The sequence below is a fragment of the Hirundo rustica genome, chromosome W, assembly GCF_015227805.2.
Source record: "Hirundo rustica isolate bHirRus1 chromosome W, bHirRus1.pri.v3, whole genome shotgun sequence".
Classification (NCBI taxonomy): Eukaryota; Metazoa; Chordata; class Aves; order Passeriformes; family Hirundinidae; genus Hirundo; species Hirundo rustica.
The window spans coordinates 2993683-3009953 of NC_053487.1; the positions used below are offsets into that span (position 1 = coordinate 2993683).

The 16271-nt window shown below is 46.3% G+C and overlaps 1 protein-coding gene across 3 annotated transcripts in view; it reads left to right on the forward strand.

Annotated features, from left to right (window-relative positions):
- Positions 1-16271, forward strand: part of LOC120764895 (Golgi phosphoprotein 3-like) — a 144700-nt gene that overhangs the window by 86657 nt on the left and 41772 nt on the right. For all 3 annotated transcript variants that reach the window (XM_058423903.1, XM_040089016.2, XM_040089017.2), the window contains exon 3: positions 15575-15689. In XM_058423903.1, the coding sequence (XP_058279886.1) occupies positions 15575-15689 (115 nt within the window). The remainder of the gene's footprint in view (positions 1-15574; positions 15690-16271) is intronic.

Sequence of the window (16271 nt, forward strand, 5' to 3'; positions counted from 1 at the left end):
TGGTGTCTCTGTCTCAAATTGTGCACCACAAACTACGCAGCTCAAATCTATAATTATTACTCCCTGACACTGAGGACACACTTTTTCTTGCCACTCATGCAAGTCCTGGGAAAGTTCCAATGATCCCAAGGGGCCTTGGCAACCAAAAATGCATGCTACAACCCAGCCTGGGTCAGAAGGGCATTGTTCACCAGAGGTCTCAGCTACCAGCTGTCTCAGCAAGGACTTGATTGTTCGTGCGCTTCTTCTTTCTTTTCTTTCTCTGCTGGCCGAGTCCTTTTACTCGGTACCCATTGTGGTCCAGATGCTGTGGAGACAAAAGAATATCCCCGACCAGTAAAAAGGAGTGAACTAGGACCTTCCCATTGACCAGTTTTTGGATCCTTATATCTAACAAATATTTCTGATTGTTGCAGCTTATCGTGTTTACTATAATGCAACATAGTAGGGTGAAGGTGATTTTTGAAAAGAAAGAAAAAAAACCCGAAAACAAAAACAAAAACACGGGGAACAGCCAGAGTCAAACACCTTCTTTACAGAAGTAATGGCGAATGCTCAGTTTATTGAGGGTACACAGGGTTCTTTTATACATATATCATTCTTGTGCACAAGCTGTTCACACGGCATTTTAATACTCGCTATTGGCTAGTGTTATCTGCATAAGCATTCCTTTGCAGTTACCTGTTTACACTTTGTTGAGGGAAAAAGCTGGTTCTCAGGCTCAGTGTCCTGGTTCCCAGGCTCATCGTCCTTGACAGTGCTAAAACAACAGAACTTTCCCAGCATTGTCAGGCCTCTCTGTGTCTGTCTCCAAAAATCCTGCTACAGTAGGGGGTAATTCTGCATTCCCAGCTAAACTTAAAAAGTTCAAAATAAACAGTGCTTTGCACAACCGATTGTGCGGATCTCTGTCATCTGCATCTTTCTGTTTGTCTAATAGTTCCTTCAGGGTTCGATTAGCTCTTTCTACTATAGCTTGACCTGTAGAGCTATGAGGAATCCCAGTTACATGTTTGACTCCCCAGCATTGTAAAAATCTATTCACACGCTGGCCTACATATGCTGGTCCATTGTCTGTCTTTATAGTCTGGGGAACCCCCAAAATTGCAAAACGTGCTAACAAGTGCCGAATAACATGTATTGCTCGTTCTCCTGTTTGTGCTGTTGCCCATATCATGTGAGAAAAGGTATCTACAGTAACATGGACATATTTTTGACTACCAGATTCTGGTACATGCATTTGCCATAGCTCACAAGCAACTAGGCCTCGCTGATTTACTCCCAGTCCTGAACTACCACTGTGTCTACTACACTGATCACATGATTTTACAATGCCCTGGGCATCTGTCCAACTTAATTGAAACTGTCTCTTCAACATTTTTTCAGACTGGTGAAACATGCTGTGACTCTGCTGAGCCATCTCAAATGAGTCCACAGGAGCAGTAGAACTTAGCGCGACCAGTCTGCTCTGTCATTGCCTTCCCCTAGTCCTAACATAGTTTGATGGCTTCTGACATGCATAATGCAACATGGCGCTGTTCGAATCTTTATGGTTTGTTGAAGCTGAATAAACAGTCTTCCCAAAATTTCTCTCTTAGGCATACGCAGTAGTGCATCTTCAAGGCGTTGTACCACTCCTACTACATATAGTGAGTCAGAGACAATATTTAAGTCCTCATCTCTCCACTGCCTGAGGGCCCATATTACTGCTTGCAGTTCTAATGTTTGTAATGAATCTTCTGCCGTTCCTTGTATCTTATGATGGTGCCAGCTAGAATCTTTCTGCCATACACAGACAGCTAGCCGTGTTTTCTGGCCTGCATCTGTAAACACTGTCTGCGCTTCTGGTAATGGTCGGGACTGCACATTCGGCCATGGCTGCCATTCCTATTGGTCCAAGAAGCGTAAAGCTGGATGGCTCACCTTTTCAGCCTGAATTTGACCGGGAAAGCCTAATAATGCAAGCTGCAGTTCCGACGAGTTGGCTAGTAACCACTCTAGTGCATCCGTTCTCAATGGCATTGTGATTGTTGCTGGTTCTTTTCCAGAAACCTCTTTACATTGCTGCCTGCCTTTTCGAAGTAGCTTAGCCACAACCTCCCTTCTTTGCCAGACACTCCGAGGAGGAGTTTGAGGTGGAAAGAGCCACTCTAAGATTTTGCAAGCCATTTTTTCAGTCTTCGTCAGGCACACCAGCTGTTGATTTTCCTGCATCAGTTCCTGTCCCTATTCATGCTCCAGTTTTCCTCCTTTTTCTTTTTGCCATGTCTGTACTTGGAGCAGGAGTGCAAATGGGGCCTTCATAAGATTGCCAATGTACAGGGACATTGGGATATTGGGGAATGCACAATCAGCGGCTGCATTAGCAACTTTGTGTAGCACAGTCTGTAAGTGACTAGAAAGAGCTGGAGTCCAATTTACAGGAAGGGCTGGATCAGTACCTCTCAAGAGGGCGGTAAATGGTGCTAGGTCCTCATTTGTCAATCCAACAATTGGACACAACCATTGTAATTCTCCTGTCAACTGTTGGACATCTGATAGTGTTTGGATCACAGTTTTAATAGTTAGTTTTTGTGGTTGGACCGTGGCTGCAGTTATCATCCACCCTAAATACTTCCAAGGAGCTGAGCGTTGAACTTTTTCTGGGGCAACAACCAGGCCCTTTGTAGACAGTCTAGCTGTGATGTCAGACAACATGTTGTCTGTAATCGGTGAAGCTTGGCAAAATAAGATATCATCCATATAATGATAAATGATTGTCTCAGAAAACTGCTTTTGGATTGGCTGCAAAGCCCAGGCAACATAAAGCTGACACATGGTGGGGCTGTTGCGCATTCCCTGCGGAAGGACCACCCACTCAAATCGTTGGGCGGGTTCAGCCTTATTGATAGATGGCAAAGTAAATGCAAATCGCAGAGTGTCTTGTGGTTGTAATGGAATAGTGAAAAAACAGTCTTTTAAATCGATGACGGCGAGATGCCATCCATCTGGGAGCATGGTGGCGAGTGGCATACCAGGTTGCAGTGCTCCCATTGGCCACATTTGGTAATTTACCTTTCGTAGATCATGCAGCAATCGCCATTTTCCAGAATTTTTTTGGATAACAAAGATAGGGGTATTCCATGGACTGATGGACAGCTTAATGTGCCCAGCTTGAAGTCGTTCTTGTACTAATTCATGTGTGATGCGGAGCCTCTCCTGGGTGAGTGGCCATTGCTCCACCCAAACAGGGTCATCTGTTTTCCAGCAGATTGCAGGGGTGGGAGGCTCCTGGGCAATGGCCACTACTGAAAATTCGCTCCTGGAATGACCACTGTAGCTCCTAACTGGCTTAGGGCATCCCGCCCTAACAATGCTCCAAGGTCACCTGGAAGAGCCATTACGTATGGTCGCAACGTTACTTTCTGTCCCTCAGGCAGTTGAAGGGTAACAGGATGTTGGCTTTGCAATGGTTGTTGGCCACCTCCTACTCCTTGAACCACGTCGATGGATTGTACAAGAGGCCAGGATTGGGGCCATGCCTTTTTATCGAGAATGGTGATGTCCGCCCCGGTATCAGTCATAACTTTGCTCAAGGTATGTTCCCAGGTGCCCCAAGATAACTTTAAGGTAATCAGTGGACAATTCTTCATTTGTTGGACCAGGTTGACTAAAGCCTCACCAGTGGACCCAAAACCTTGGGACCCTCTTTGTGGGGCAGATCGAAAAACGTCCGATTCCACAGCTTCCTTTGTGTACAATACTAACTGAGCAATGTGTGTGCCCTTTTTAATAGTCATTGGAGGATGTAAAGCGTAGGCTACTACTTGAATTTCTCCAGTGTAATCTGCATCAATTACTCCAGGTAAAACAATCAGTCCGGCCAAGCCAGTAGAGGATCTGCCTAGTAGCAATGCTCCTAGTGCACTGTTTTTATCATATATTGGACCAGTAACTCAAGTGGGGATGCGTTGCACTCGAGAATTGATCAAAGTTACATCTACTGCTGCTGCCAAATCAATCCCCAGGCTTCCTCTTGTGGCTGGTGGTGGTAGTTGCTTGATAGTGTTGGGCCGGCCATTTGTGTCCCAGCGTGGAGACCCGACGCGCTCTTCCAGCCACCTTTTGTCTTTCGGCAGACATTTGCAGCATGGGTGTCTTGTTGGCAGATGTCACACCACACGGTGGCTGTGCATGTGTTCCGAAGGTGTCCTTGAGCTCCGCACCTAAAACAACTCATAGAAATGTCATTTTCTCCCTTTTTTCTGAAGGGAAGTTGTTTCCCTAACTTTTGTACTGCAGCGGCGATAACATTTGTAGTAGGTTGTATTGCAGCAGCTACTGCCTTGGCGATGGCTCATCCTTGACCTTGCTCAGCTCGCAGTGACAACTCGATTATGTCGGCTACTTCGGCTCCTTGGGGAACCATGGCTAATATGGATTTAGTCTTGGGATTGGCATTTTCAAAGGCTAACATTTTAAAAATTCCTTGTTTAGAGGCTTCATCCATTCTGGGGTGGTTGGTAAGAGCTTGTGATAGCCGGTCTATGAAGTGTGTAAAATTCTCAGTTAGGCCTTGTCGTACAGGGGTGAAGGATGGTGACAGTGAGGAATCTGGCACTGCATAATATGCTTGCTGAGCAGTTGATGCTACAAGTTGAAACAGAGGCAAAGGGTATTTTAAGTGCAGATTTACGTTGGCAAATCTCCCATCTCCAGTAACCATGTCAGCTGTCAGTCCAAATAGAATATCATTTTGCTCTCTGGGGCGATTCGCTTCCACCTTAGCCAGTCGCACCCATTCCCGCTGCCAAACCAGGTATTGTGATGGAGATAACAGCAGTCAGGCAATATTTGCGCAATCCAGCGGAGAATTGATGTCTTCAGTATGAATCCAATCTAACATTGCTTGAGCAGTTTCAGATTTCAAGCCGTGCTCTTTTACTGTATTTTTTACTTGTTGTAAGATTTTCCATTCATGCTGCTCATACACAGGATTACCATCTCTAAATACAACAGGACATGCTACAGGACATGCTATGTGTCCTGCGGGTTCCCACTGTCCTTCTAGTATAGCATCACATATAATTCTGGACCATCAAGCCACAGGTGGAGCAGGCGAAGGCATTGCAAGGGGACTGCTTTGTGCAGTTTGTTGTAGCAATCGTTGCATTGGAGTTAACTGTGAGCTGAAAGATCTTGGCTCCTCCTGATTTTTAGCATTTATTGTAGATAGTTCTTGGGCTTTTTCTAGCAGCAGTTCAGTTGCGGCATGCGCCCTCTCATCCAGGCGCTACATCACCGTCTGAATTTTCTCGGTCAGTTCTTTTAAACCAATTGTGGGTTCTGCCGGGGGTTTTGCCGGGAGAAGCACTGCTCCCTCATCAGGGCTCTCCTCTAATTCGTCTGGCAGCGGAACATTGTCGGGGGAAAGGGGTCGACAGCAGAGACCACCCGTTGCCATTTCCTGGTCGCCTCGTATCTCTTCGTGCACATCTGGAAAAGGGGGGGCACTAGGCGCAGGCGTGGCGGAGGCAGCGGGGTCGAGCGGCGCCAGCGGCGGCGGAGGAGGAGCGGTTCCGGTGGCTTTTTGAAGCATCTCAGCCACCGTACCACACTGGGTTGCTGACAAGCCCTTGATCGGAGCGGGGGGCTTTGTTCCCGAGAAAAACTCCAAAACCGAAACGATTTTTTCAGGCGGTGGCGGAGGGGGGGGGGGGGGGGGGGGGGGGGGGCGGGGGGGGGGGGGGGGTGGGGGGGGCGGGGGGGGGCAGCGCTTCACTTCCTGAGGTAAGAGCCTGAACAGCGGCCGCAGCGATCTTTGCCTCAGCTTGCACGTCTCTCAGAGTGTTAGTTACAACACGCCATGTGGAGCGAAAATCCTTTATATCTTTATCCTTATTAGTAACATTTAGTTCCCACATCAGATCTCCCAGTGCTTGCCATGCATCCACCCGAAACAGCGCTGGTAGAGTTGTTAAATGTCCTTGTCCCCGTGCCCAGTTAACTAGCTTTTGCAGTACTTTTTCTGCTACTCTATTTCCTCTCTTAGAGAGTATACTTATAAGCAACTTCAATGCGGCAGCAAATTCACATTCCATGCTTGCCGTTGTCAATGGGACAGGGAAGTGAGTACTGTTAGGAAAATTAATCCACGAACATCAGAGGTTTATGTCCAAAAAGGAGACAGAGGAGTCCTTTTACTTTATTCGAATAAAGGGAGAGGCCATGGGGCATTTCCCCTGGGGTCTCTCAGTTTTTGCAAGGACGGCGAGCATGCTGATGCATCTCTTGGCAGATCAGCGTCTGACCGCTATTTTCCGGAGGGTCTCACCTCAATGCAGCTGCATCTGTTGGTGAGTTCAGCGTCCAACCGCTCAGCGTCCCACTGCTAATTTCTCCTCCAGGTTGTCACCCCAAGGTCTGAAGTTCGGGCACCAATTGAAGGTGATTTTTGAAAAGAAAGAAAAACAAAACTAAAACAAAAACAAAAACACGGGGAACAGCCAGAGTCAAACACCTTCTTCACAGAAGTAATAGCGAATGCTCTGTCCATTGAGGGTACACAGGGTTCTTTTATACATATATCATTCTTGTGCACAAGCTGTTCACACGGCATTTTACTACTTGCTATTGGCTAGTGTTATCTGCATAAGCATTCTTTTGCAGTTACTTGGTTTTCAATTTTGTTGAGGGAAAAAGCTGGTTCCCAGGCTCAGTGTCTTGGTTCTCAGGCTCAACGTCCTTGACAGTGCTAAAACAACAGAACTTTCCCAGCACTGTAAGGCCTCTCTGTGTCTGTCTCCAAAAATCCTGCTACACCCTACCTTCTAAGGACAAGGCTGCTCCAGCCTGGAAGCAGGGGCCCGCTGTCTCCACCAGGTCTCTCATTGGATCACAGCCTCCTCCAGACATCCACCTGCTCCAGCATGGGCATCTCCCCCACAGGCTGTGGGTGGATCTCTGCCTCCCCCTTGGACCCATGGGCTGCAGGGGAACAGCCTGCTTCACCATGGTCTTCACCACGACCTGCAGAGGAATCTCGGCTCCAGCACCTGGAGCACCTCCTCCTCCTCCTTCTCCACTGACTGTGGTGTCGCCATATTGTTTTCCCTCACATGTTCTCACCTCCTTCTCTTCTCTGACTAGGACCAAAAGCCCTGTGACTTTGTTTTGATTTTCTTTTTAAATATGTTATCACAGAGGCGTTCCCAATCTCTCTCATTGGCCCAGTTTCAGCCAGCAGCATGTCCATCTTCAGAGATATCAGCCATTGGCTCTGTTGGACATGGTGGGAAGCTTCCAGTAGCTTCCCAGCGGAGCCATTTTTGTGGCACCCCTGCTGCCAAAAACTAGGCCATGCCAAACCAATACAGGATGTCACCAAGAAACTTCCCAGCCCGGTAAGGCCTGCTGACTATTACCTGCTCCTGGTTTTCCAGGTGAGTACCAATGAAGTCTCAACAAGAAGGCTTTAGAGAATCAAGAGGGACCTCAGGACCTTTTGATGACTGGTCAAGGGATCTGGAGCACAAATTGTGTTCTCTTCTGTCCTGCCAGTTGCACAAAATGATGGGGCAAGAAACAGGAAGATCTTGCAGATGAATACCTGGCTTCAGGACTGCTGTTACCAGCAGAATTTTGGGGGTTTTGATCATGGATCAGTTTATACAGGACTAAGCCTGCTGGCAACAAACAGGGTCCACCTATCTCAAAGGGGAAAAAGGATCTTAGCTCAGGAGTTAGAAGGGCTCCTTGAGAGAGATTTAAACTAAATTTTAAGGGGATGGGGACAGGGCCAGGCTCAACAGAGATAAGGTGTGGGAGGGGGAGAACTTTAATGACCACCCAAGTAGCAAAAGAAGGTTTAAAAGGGAATACCCCATTCAAGCACTAGCAGCCAAAGACATAACCACAAGACAGGACTATGAGGCATCCCTTTGCACCCCCACTGGGATATTAACACACTCAAATACCTCTATAAAGGGCCTGTACACCAATGCACACAGGATGGGGAACAAGCAGGAGGAACTAGAGATCTATGTGCAGTCATGGGGCTTTGATCTCATTGCAATTACAGAGATGTGGTGGGATAGCTCACAACTGGAATGTTGTCATGAAGGGCTACATGCTGTTCAGGAGAGACAGATCAGGAAGGTGCAGTGGTGAAGTTTCCCTCTCTGTGAGGCTACACTTGGAATGTATTGAGCTCTGTCTTGGGGTGGATAACGAGTGAGTCAAGAGCTTATGGGTTAGGATAAAAGAGCAGACTAGTAAAGAGTGACACTGTTATGGGTGTGTGCTACAGGCTGCCTGAGCAGGAGGAAGTAGATGAGACCTTCTACAGGCAGCTTGAAGCAGCCTCACAGTCACAGCTCCTGGTTCTTGTGGGGGGACTTGAACTACCCTGACATCTGCTGGAGAAGCAACACAGCAAAGCACAAACAGTCCGTGAGGTTCCTGGAAAGCACTGATGACAACTTCCTGTCACAGGTAATGGAAGATCCCACAAGGAATGGTGTGCTGCTTGACTTTATACTAACAAACGGAAGGCCTTGTTGGCGATGTGAAGGTTGGGGGCAGCCTTGGCTCTAGTGACCATGAGATTGTGGAGTTCAGTATTGGGAGAAGAGGAAGCAGAGCAGTAAGTAAGATTACAACCAAGGACTTCAGGAGAGCTAACCTGAGCCTCTTCAGGGATCTTCTTGGAAGAATCCCATGGGAACAGGCCCTGCAGGGAAGAGGGGTCCAAGAGAATTGTTTGATATTCAAGAATCACTTCCTCCAGGCTCAAAAACAGTGCATCCCAAGGATCAAGGAATTGGGCAAAGGGGGCAAGAGACCTTCATGGATGAATAAAGAACTCAAGCATAAGCAGGAAATACACAGGAGATGGGAACAGGGTCAGGCCATTAGGAATGAACACGGAAAGATTGTAAGAGAAGGTACAAATGAGACAAGAAAGGCCAAGGCCCATTGTGTCCGGTTGTGTCCCCGCTCCGGGTGGGAGCTGACCCCCAGCTAGCTCGGGTCAACACAGACACAAAGTTTCCAGTTCGTTTTGGCTTCTCGGCTTAGCAGCTGGACCCAAAGGTGACAGTCAACAGCAGCAGAAGAGAAAAGGCTGGCTCTCAGCTTAGCAGGTTAAAAGATGTTTATTAGCAGAGATCTCCAAGATCCGAGGCGAGCGGCTGAGAGCTTCCAGGCTGAGAACCCAGCGGCTGAGAGCTTCCAGGCTGAGAACCCAGTGGCTGAGAGAGCTTCTTCCTCCCTCCTACCCCCTATAAGCGGGGGAGGGTCCCAGGGAGGATACAAGAAGACAACAAATCAGGGAATTCAGGGGGTAACAAGATGTGCCCACCCCCAAGCTTCAGACCACTAAAATCCAGAGCCAAAGGAATTTCCCCCAGGCTACCTATCACCTGAAGTCCTCTGCCGGAGATTTCACAATCCGGGAGGGACCCCGGGAGTGATAGGCAAGCTGCCCCAGAGAGGGGGGTTGGGGCAGAGGGGATGTTACATGTCATGTGAGGTATGGGATGATTGACACAAAACACCTTATTATACAGACAACACAAAAGGGATACAGAATTGGGGATACAGTGAAACGAACCATAACATAAACTTCTTACAAAAATCTAATAAAACAGTTCTGCACCACCACAGCCCATCTGGAATTAAATCTTACCAACGATGTCAAGGACAACAAGAAGGGCTTTTTCAATAACAAAAGGAAAACAAAGGATAATGTAGGGCCATTCCTAAATGGAGAGGGACCCTAGTAACAGAGGATGCAGAGAAGGCAGAGTTACTGAACACCTTCTTTACATTGGTCTTTAGTGACAAGATCAACCCTCAGGGATCTCTGACCCAGAAGACTGTGGTTAAGGAATGTTGGAAAGAAGACTTTCCCTTAGTCAAGGAGTATTGGGTTAGAGAACACCTAGGTAAACCTGACATCCACAAGTCCATGGGCCCTGACAGAATGCACCCATGAGTACTGAGAGAGGTGTCAGACATCATTGTTAGGCCACTCTCAATCATCTTTGAAAGACCATGGAAATCAGAAAAGGTGCCTGAAGACTGGAAGAAAGCAAATGTCACCTCGGCCTTCAAAAAGGCCAAGAAGGAGGACCCAGGGAACTATCAGCCAGGCAGCCTCACCTCTATCTCCAGAAAGCTGATGGAGCATTTCATTCAGAGGCCATCTCTATCCACATATCCACATGGACAGCAAGAAGGTGATCAGGAGTAGTCAGCATGGATTCACTAAAGGTAAATCATACTTCAACAGCCTGATTGCCTTCTATGATGAAACAATTACCTGGATGGATGATGGGAGAACAGTGGATATTGTTTACCTTGACTTGAGCAAAGCTTTCAACACTGTCTCTCACAACATACTCATAGGCAAACTCAGGAAGTGTGGATTGGATGAGTGGACAGTGAGGTGGATTGAGAAGCATCTGAATCACAGATCCTAGAGGGTCGTGATCAGTAGTAACACAGGGTCTAGTTGGAGGCCTGTGACTAGTGGTGTCCCCTAAAGTTCTATACTGGACCCAGTATTGTTTAACTTTTCCACCAATGACTTGGACAAAGGGGCAGATGCCTCCTCAGCAAGTTTGCTGATGACACAAAGCTGGGAGGAGTGGCCAATACTCCAGACTGCTGTACTGCCCTTCAGAAGGACCTTGACAGATCGGAGAGATGGGCAGAGAGGAACCATCTGAAATTCAACAAAGGCAAGTCCAGGGTCCTGCACCTGGAGAAGAATAATTCCATGCACCAGTACAGGCTGGGGGTGACTTGCTGGAAAGCAGGGCTGGAGAGAACGATCTGTGGGTCCTGGTGGACAACAAGCTGTCCATGAGGCATGAATGTGCCCTTGTGGCCAAGAAGGCCAATAGTATCCTGGGGAGCATTAGGAAGAGCATTGTCAGCAGGTTGAGAGAGGTGATCCTGCCCCTCTACTCAGCCCTGGTGAGGCAAATCTGGAGTGCTGTGTCCAGTTCTGGGCTCCTCAGTGCAACAGAGATGGAGTTCCTGGAGCAGGTTCAGCAGAGGGTGAGAAAGATGATGAGGGGACTGAAGCATCTCTCTTAAGAGGAAGGACTGAGAGAATTGGGCCTGTTCAGCCTCAAGAAGAGACAACTGAGAGATGACCCTATCAATGTCTATCATTATCTGAAGGGAGAGTGTCAGAGGATGCAGCCAGGCTATTCTCAGTGGTGGCAACCAATAGGACAAGAGGCAGTGGGCAGAAACTGATTCACCTGAATATGAGGAAGAACTTCTTTCCTGTGTGGATGACTGAGGACTGGAACAGAGACCAGAGAGGGTATGGAGTCTCCATCACTGGAGATACTCAAGAATCATCTGGGCACAATCCTGTGCCATATGCTCTGGGATGACCCTGCTTGAGCAGGGAGGTTGGATGAGATGAACCCACTGTGGTCTTTTCCAACCTCACCCATTCTGTGATCCTGTGACCTGGGTTGCTAGTTAAATCTATAGGTTTTAGTTTGACGTTCTTGTTTTTCTAACCAGAAAAAAAGGGTATTTGTACATGGTTGATACAATACTTATACTGGAAAACAAGCAGCTACTCACATTCTTAAATTTTATTATGTTACTGTAAATGACTTTTTTCTCTCTCTCTCCTGTGCTTTCTTGGGGAAAAAATAATTTTAGAAGTTATTTAATAACAAAATTAAATGATGTTTCATTTATGACTGCATAATTAGGGGTTTATTGGTACACACATATTTTGCCTAATATGTGTATTTTAACTGTTAGTGAATGGAACTTACTGTTGCTGGTTAAAATGTTCCTCAGAGCTGTAAAACTGATAGATGTTGTCTTGAACATATTTTATCCATCAACATATGGAAGTAGAAAAGCATTTTTCCTGCCTTTTCACTTTCTAATTGATTTCTCAATTTTACATGGCTTAATTGTCTATCTGCACTATTCTGAATAAATTGACTTGAAGCAGTAAAATGGACTGTTATCAGAGAGCAATCTAGCACAGTAGTTGTCATGGGTTAGCACAGTTTAGTTTTTATAGTCATAGAGGAATGTGGAATGATTTTTTGGTTCAGGACCTGGGAATTGCTTTAAAAAGGACAGGGACCTATCAGAAGGTTAGCTGGAATATTGGCATCTGTTCTGACCACTGAAAATGTCAATTGTGACTTTGGGAAGTACCCATTAAAAACCCCTGATTTCCTGCAGGTCAGCCCTTCTTTTCCCTTTGGCCAGAGAGACAGGTAACATCAAGTCGGGCCTGCGGCTCTCCCCTCCCCCCCCCCCCCCCCCCCCCCCCCCGCTTTGGGGGGGAGCTGGCCTGAGGCCTGGCCGGATTCCATCAGCTCCTGGGTGGGAGGGGGGAGGAGACGTTACTGCTTTACAACAACTACTTTCTCCAAACTTCCCCGGAGAGCAGGGAGGGATCTCTGCCAGGCCACTGATATGAGCTATGGGCCCATTTAGGCCAAGGCCGCCCCGATTTACACTGAGGGGTGGGCCAAAAAGGCATTTATGATCCTTCCTGTTTTTTGGGTTTTTTTGTGATTCCGGACTGCCCGGGTGCTCTGATCTCTGATCTTTCTGCTTGAGTTCTTCCCTCCCTCACCAGCAACCAGCACGGCCTTGAAAATCTTAACACCATGAGCTGCAGCGAGAGAGAAAAGACTCTGGGCAGATTTAACCCTTTCCTGGCAACATGAAGCTTCCAAGGCCTAACCCTTCCCTAAGAGAGAAAAGAAAGGGACAGAGTGAACATAAAGAAGAAACAGTGTGAAGTCAGTGGCACAAGAATGAAAAGACTATTGGGACAGGGGTTGAGGAGTTTGTCATTCCATCCTTATTGAGCCATGGAAATGAACTTTATATGTAGCCTATCTCTTTAAATCATGGGAAAGACATGCCTTTGGGGAGAAGATTGTTTAGGTTTGTGTGTGGATTTGTGCAAAGGTGTTTGTGATGGACTAAGTTATATTAATCCTATAAGATGCTTGAACAGAGATAAAGATGAGAAGCCCTCTGTGCCAGTGAAGAAGTGAGAAGATATCAATGTACCTTGAGATGAAGAATCCTTTGCTTTTGGAGTTATTCATCTTTAAACGGTGACACCCCAATATGCAAAAGTCGAAGACCCATGACCCATAAGCAGCTTGGGAACCTGCTAATGGGAGGGGTCATGAAAGCAGGTTTCCCCAGGCGGCTGATTTTGTAACAGTTAAAAAACCCACAAGAGAACTGTTTTAGGTTATCAGTAGGATCCATGACTCTAAGAGAGACTCTTCTCCTAAAGAATTGATGAAAGATTATTTTTAAATGGTGAAACTGACTGAAAATTACAAGTTTTGTCTCTTTATGTTGTTTTGTAAGAAAGTTAACAGTTTGCAGGGGGAGGGAAGAGTTTCATTCTGTTTTGTTTTAGTTTTTTCCCCAACTTTCTTTTTCCATTTTTTTTAGTGTGTTAATAAAACTATTTGTTTATTTAAAAAAAAAAAAAATCTTTCCCTTCTTTACCGCAGCAACTGCCAGTGTCTTAGCCTCACTGTCTGGTTTAGCTACAACCTGAGTAGCTGTGGGGTTGGCTGTAGCCTGAGTGACTGATTTATCTCCCTGCTCCCCTGCCTCTAGCTGCTGCCCTACAGTATCTAGCAGTGTGCAATAAGCATATGCTAGGGCCCAGCTTATTGTGATGAGCTTTTTCTCCTTAGAGTCATCATGGCAGTTCTCCTCCAGATATTTCCCCACCTCGTCTGGGTTCTGAATTTGTTCACGTGAAAATTCCCAAGCTGGGGGATCAAAAAATTCCTCCAAGGTTCGGCTCATTCTCTCCCATTCTCCACACCACTTAGGATTTTCCACACCTGAGTCTACCTCTGGGTCTGTTTCTGGGTCAGCAGTCTCATCAGCCCCTCTGGAAATCTCAGCCCTCATTCTAGAAAAGCTACAAACCATATAGAGGAAGCTCACCAGCTGAAATACCAGGAAGGTGGTCTCTTTAACATTCAGGGGACACTGAACATTCTCCAAAAGTGATGTAACCTAATCAAAGGAGAAGAAGAAAAGGAGAGGTTGAAAAGCCTCAACCCCTACTCCTCCTCTAACAAACTGTGTGCAATTATTGATAAATCCCCAAAACATGCTGCTGGAACTAGGATGCAGGGTAAGACAAAGAAACCATAAACCAAACATACCTGGCACAAACTCCAGTACCTTTATAAACTTCCTATAAATCATAATCACTGAGCCCAACAAAATAGCTATTCTAATTCATGCATCCCTAGTGTAAAAGCTATGTGTTAGGGACAACACTGGAGCATTTTCTGGATAAGAAAACAAACCTAGGGACAAGAAAGGTATTAAAACCTCAAAAAAGCCTAGGGAATAGAACCATAGAAAGGACTCCATTCCAAGAGACATTCAAGGAGCAACATGGCTACTGACTGTTTTATCCCCACACAAAGTACAACCAAAATGCAATCAATAATCAATACAAGTTTTTTCCACTCTCTCGAGCCCCACGCTGGGCACCAATAAAAAGGCATTGTCCTGGTTTAGAGTAAATTTGGGAGAAAAGCCCTGAATGGGGTTCCTCCAGGGAGCAAACCTAAACGGCCCCTTTCCCCCAACTAGTCCGGTAAAGAACTTCCTCGAAGAAAAATGGAAAAAACTATTTTACTTAACAAACAAAGTGCTTATAAGTACAAAGAATGAATAATATGAAACAATAAAACCTCTCATTCTGGAGTGAGATGGCAAACTGAGAAAGTTCTTGCCCTGGATATAGCTCAGCTCTCTCTCAGTCTTTTATCAGTCCCAGTCCCTCTGGTGCTGCTGGAAAATGCCAAGGTCTAGGCCCTGGTGGGCCACAGGTGCAAGCCTCCAGTGCTCCCCTGGGTTTTTTTCAGTCCAGAGCAGGTTTAAACAGTCCCAAGAAAAAAAAAAACAAACAAAAAAAAACCCCAAAAAAAACCCGTCCAGGGAACTTCTCTGCCCTAGCTAGCTAAAACTAGCTAAAAGCAAAAAGATCTCTTTCCTGCAGTCTCTCCAAGCCTCCGCCGAACACCCAGTCTGGAGAAAAATGTGGAGGAGTGAGGCAGTTTTCTCAAAACAAACTCCGCGCTTCTCCTTGCTCTTAGAACCAGTCTTAAAGGCACAGAACTCAATATACAGCCCAAACAGAACAGACGATTGGGGATACAAGCATCATAAAGTCGCCCTAGGACAGTAGTATACATTGGTTTGGGGAGAAAGTGAAGGACCTGGCCAGGTTAGTTGATTATCTTCCGTAAAAAATTAGGTATTAAACATGTTATTAATACTTTAGTTCTGGTCAATTAAGGTTAATAGAGGTTATAGATAACTTTAGACATAACAGAGCTTTGTAATTAAAATCCTAAAGTTTTTCTAACAACTAGGGTTTTTTTAACTTGCATATTCTTTGAGAACATTCCTCACTCCTTAAAATTTTCCTTGGTTCTGATAACAGATTTTTCAATTTTTTTTTCTTGGATGTTTATGGTATGGTATATGAATTAAGTAAAAATGCTGTCTGGATTTTATTCTATCCTAGGTCATTTGCAAGTCAGATGCTCCTACAGGGGACGTTCTACTTGATGAAGCTCTGAAACACATAAAAGAGACCCAACCTCCTGAAACAGTACAAAATTGGATTGAACTGCTTAGTGGTAAGCATTGAACATAATGTATTTGCCTTTTCCTTCCCCGTTGGGGGTTAGGTTTGTTCCTTTTTTTTTTCTTATAGAAATTTTCCCCATAAGTTGCTAAGAGACTAAGTACTGGTGCTTAGATGGTGCTTGACCAACACAAAGGAGGTAGCTGGAAAGTCAGGAGGGTGAAGATCACAGAGTTTTGGGGCAGGAAAAGAACAAGACTGGGGGAGCTGGGGGCTCTTCTTGCTCTGGGCATCGGAGAGGACGGCCAGGCTGCAGCTTGCTGCAGAAGGAGTCCACTGTCAACAGAAAGTCCAGTCCTGGGAAATCTACCATCATCTGCTCGTGTGCCCAGGAATTCTGAGCTCCTCCGCCTGCCCTGCAGGAGCTAGGCCAGCCCTGTCTGGCCATCACGGCTTCTCCAGCACTGCTCTTTTTGCTACACTGTAGCCCCGCACCCCCCTGCCTGCTGGCCTGCTGGGACATCCCCTCTGTCTGCCGGGGACATCCTGCCATTCCAGCCACCAGCCCAGGAGTTTCCAGCTTGGTGCTCTCGGAGTCCCAAGAGATCAGACTAACCCAGTGTCTTGGTTTTGA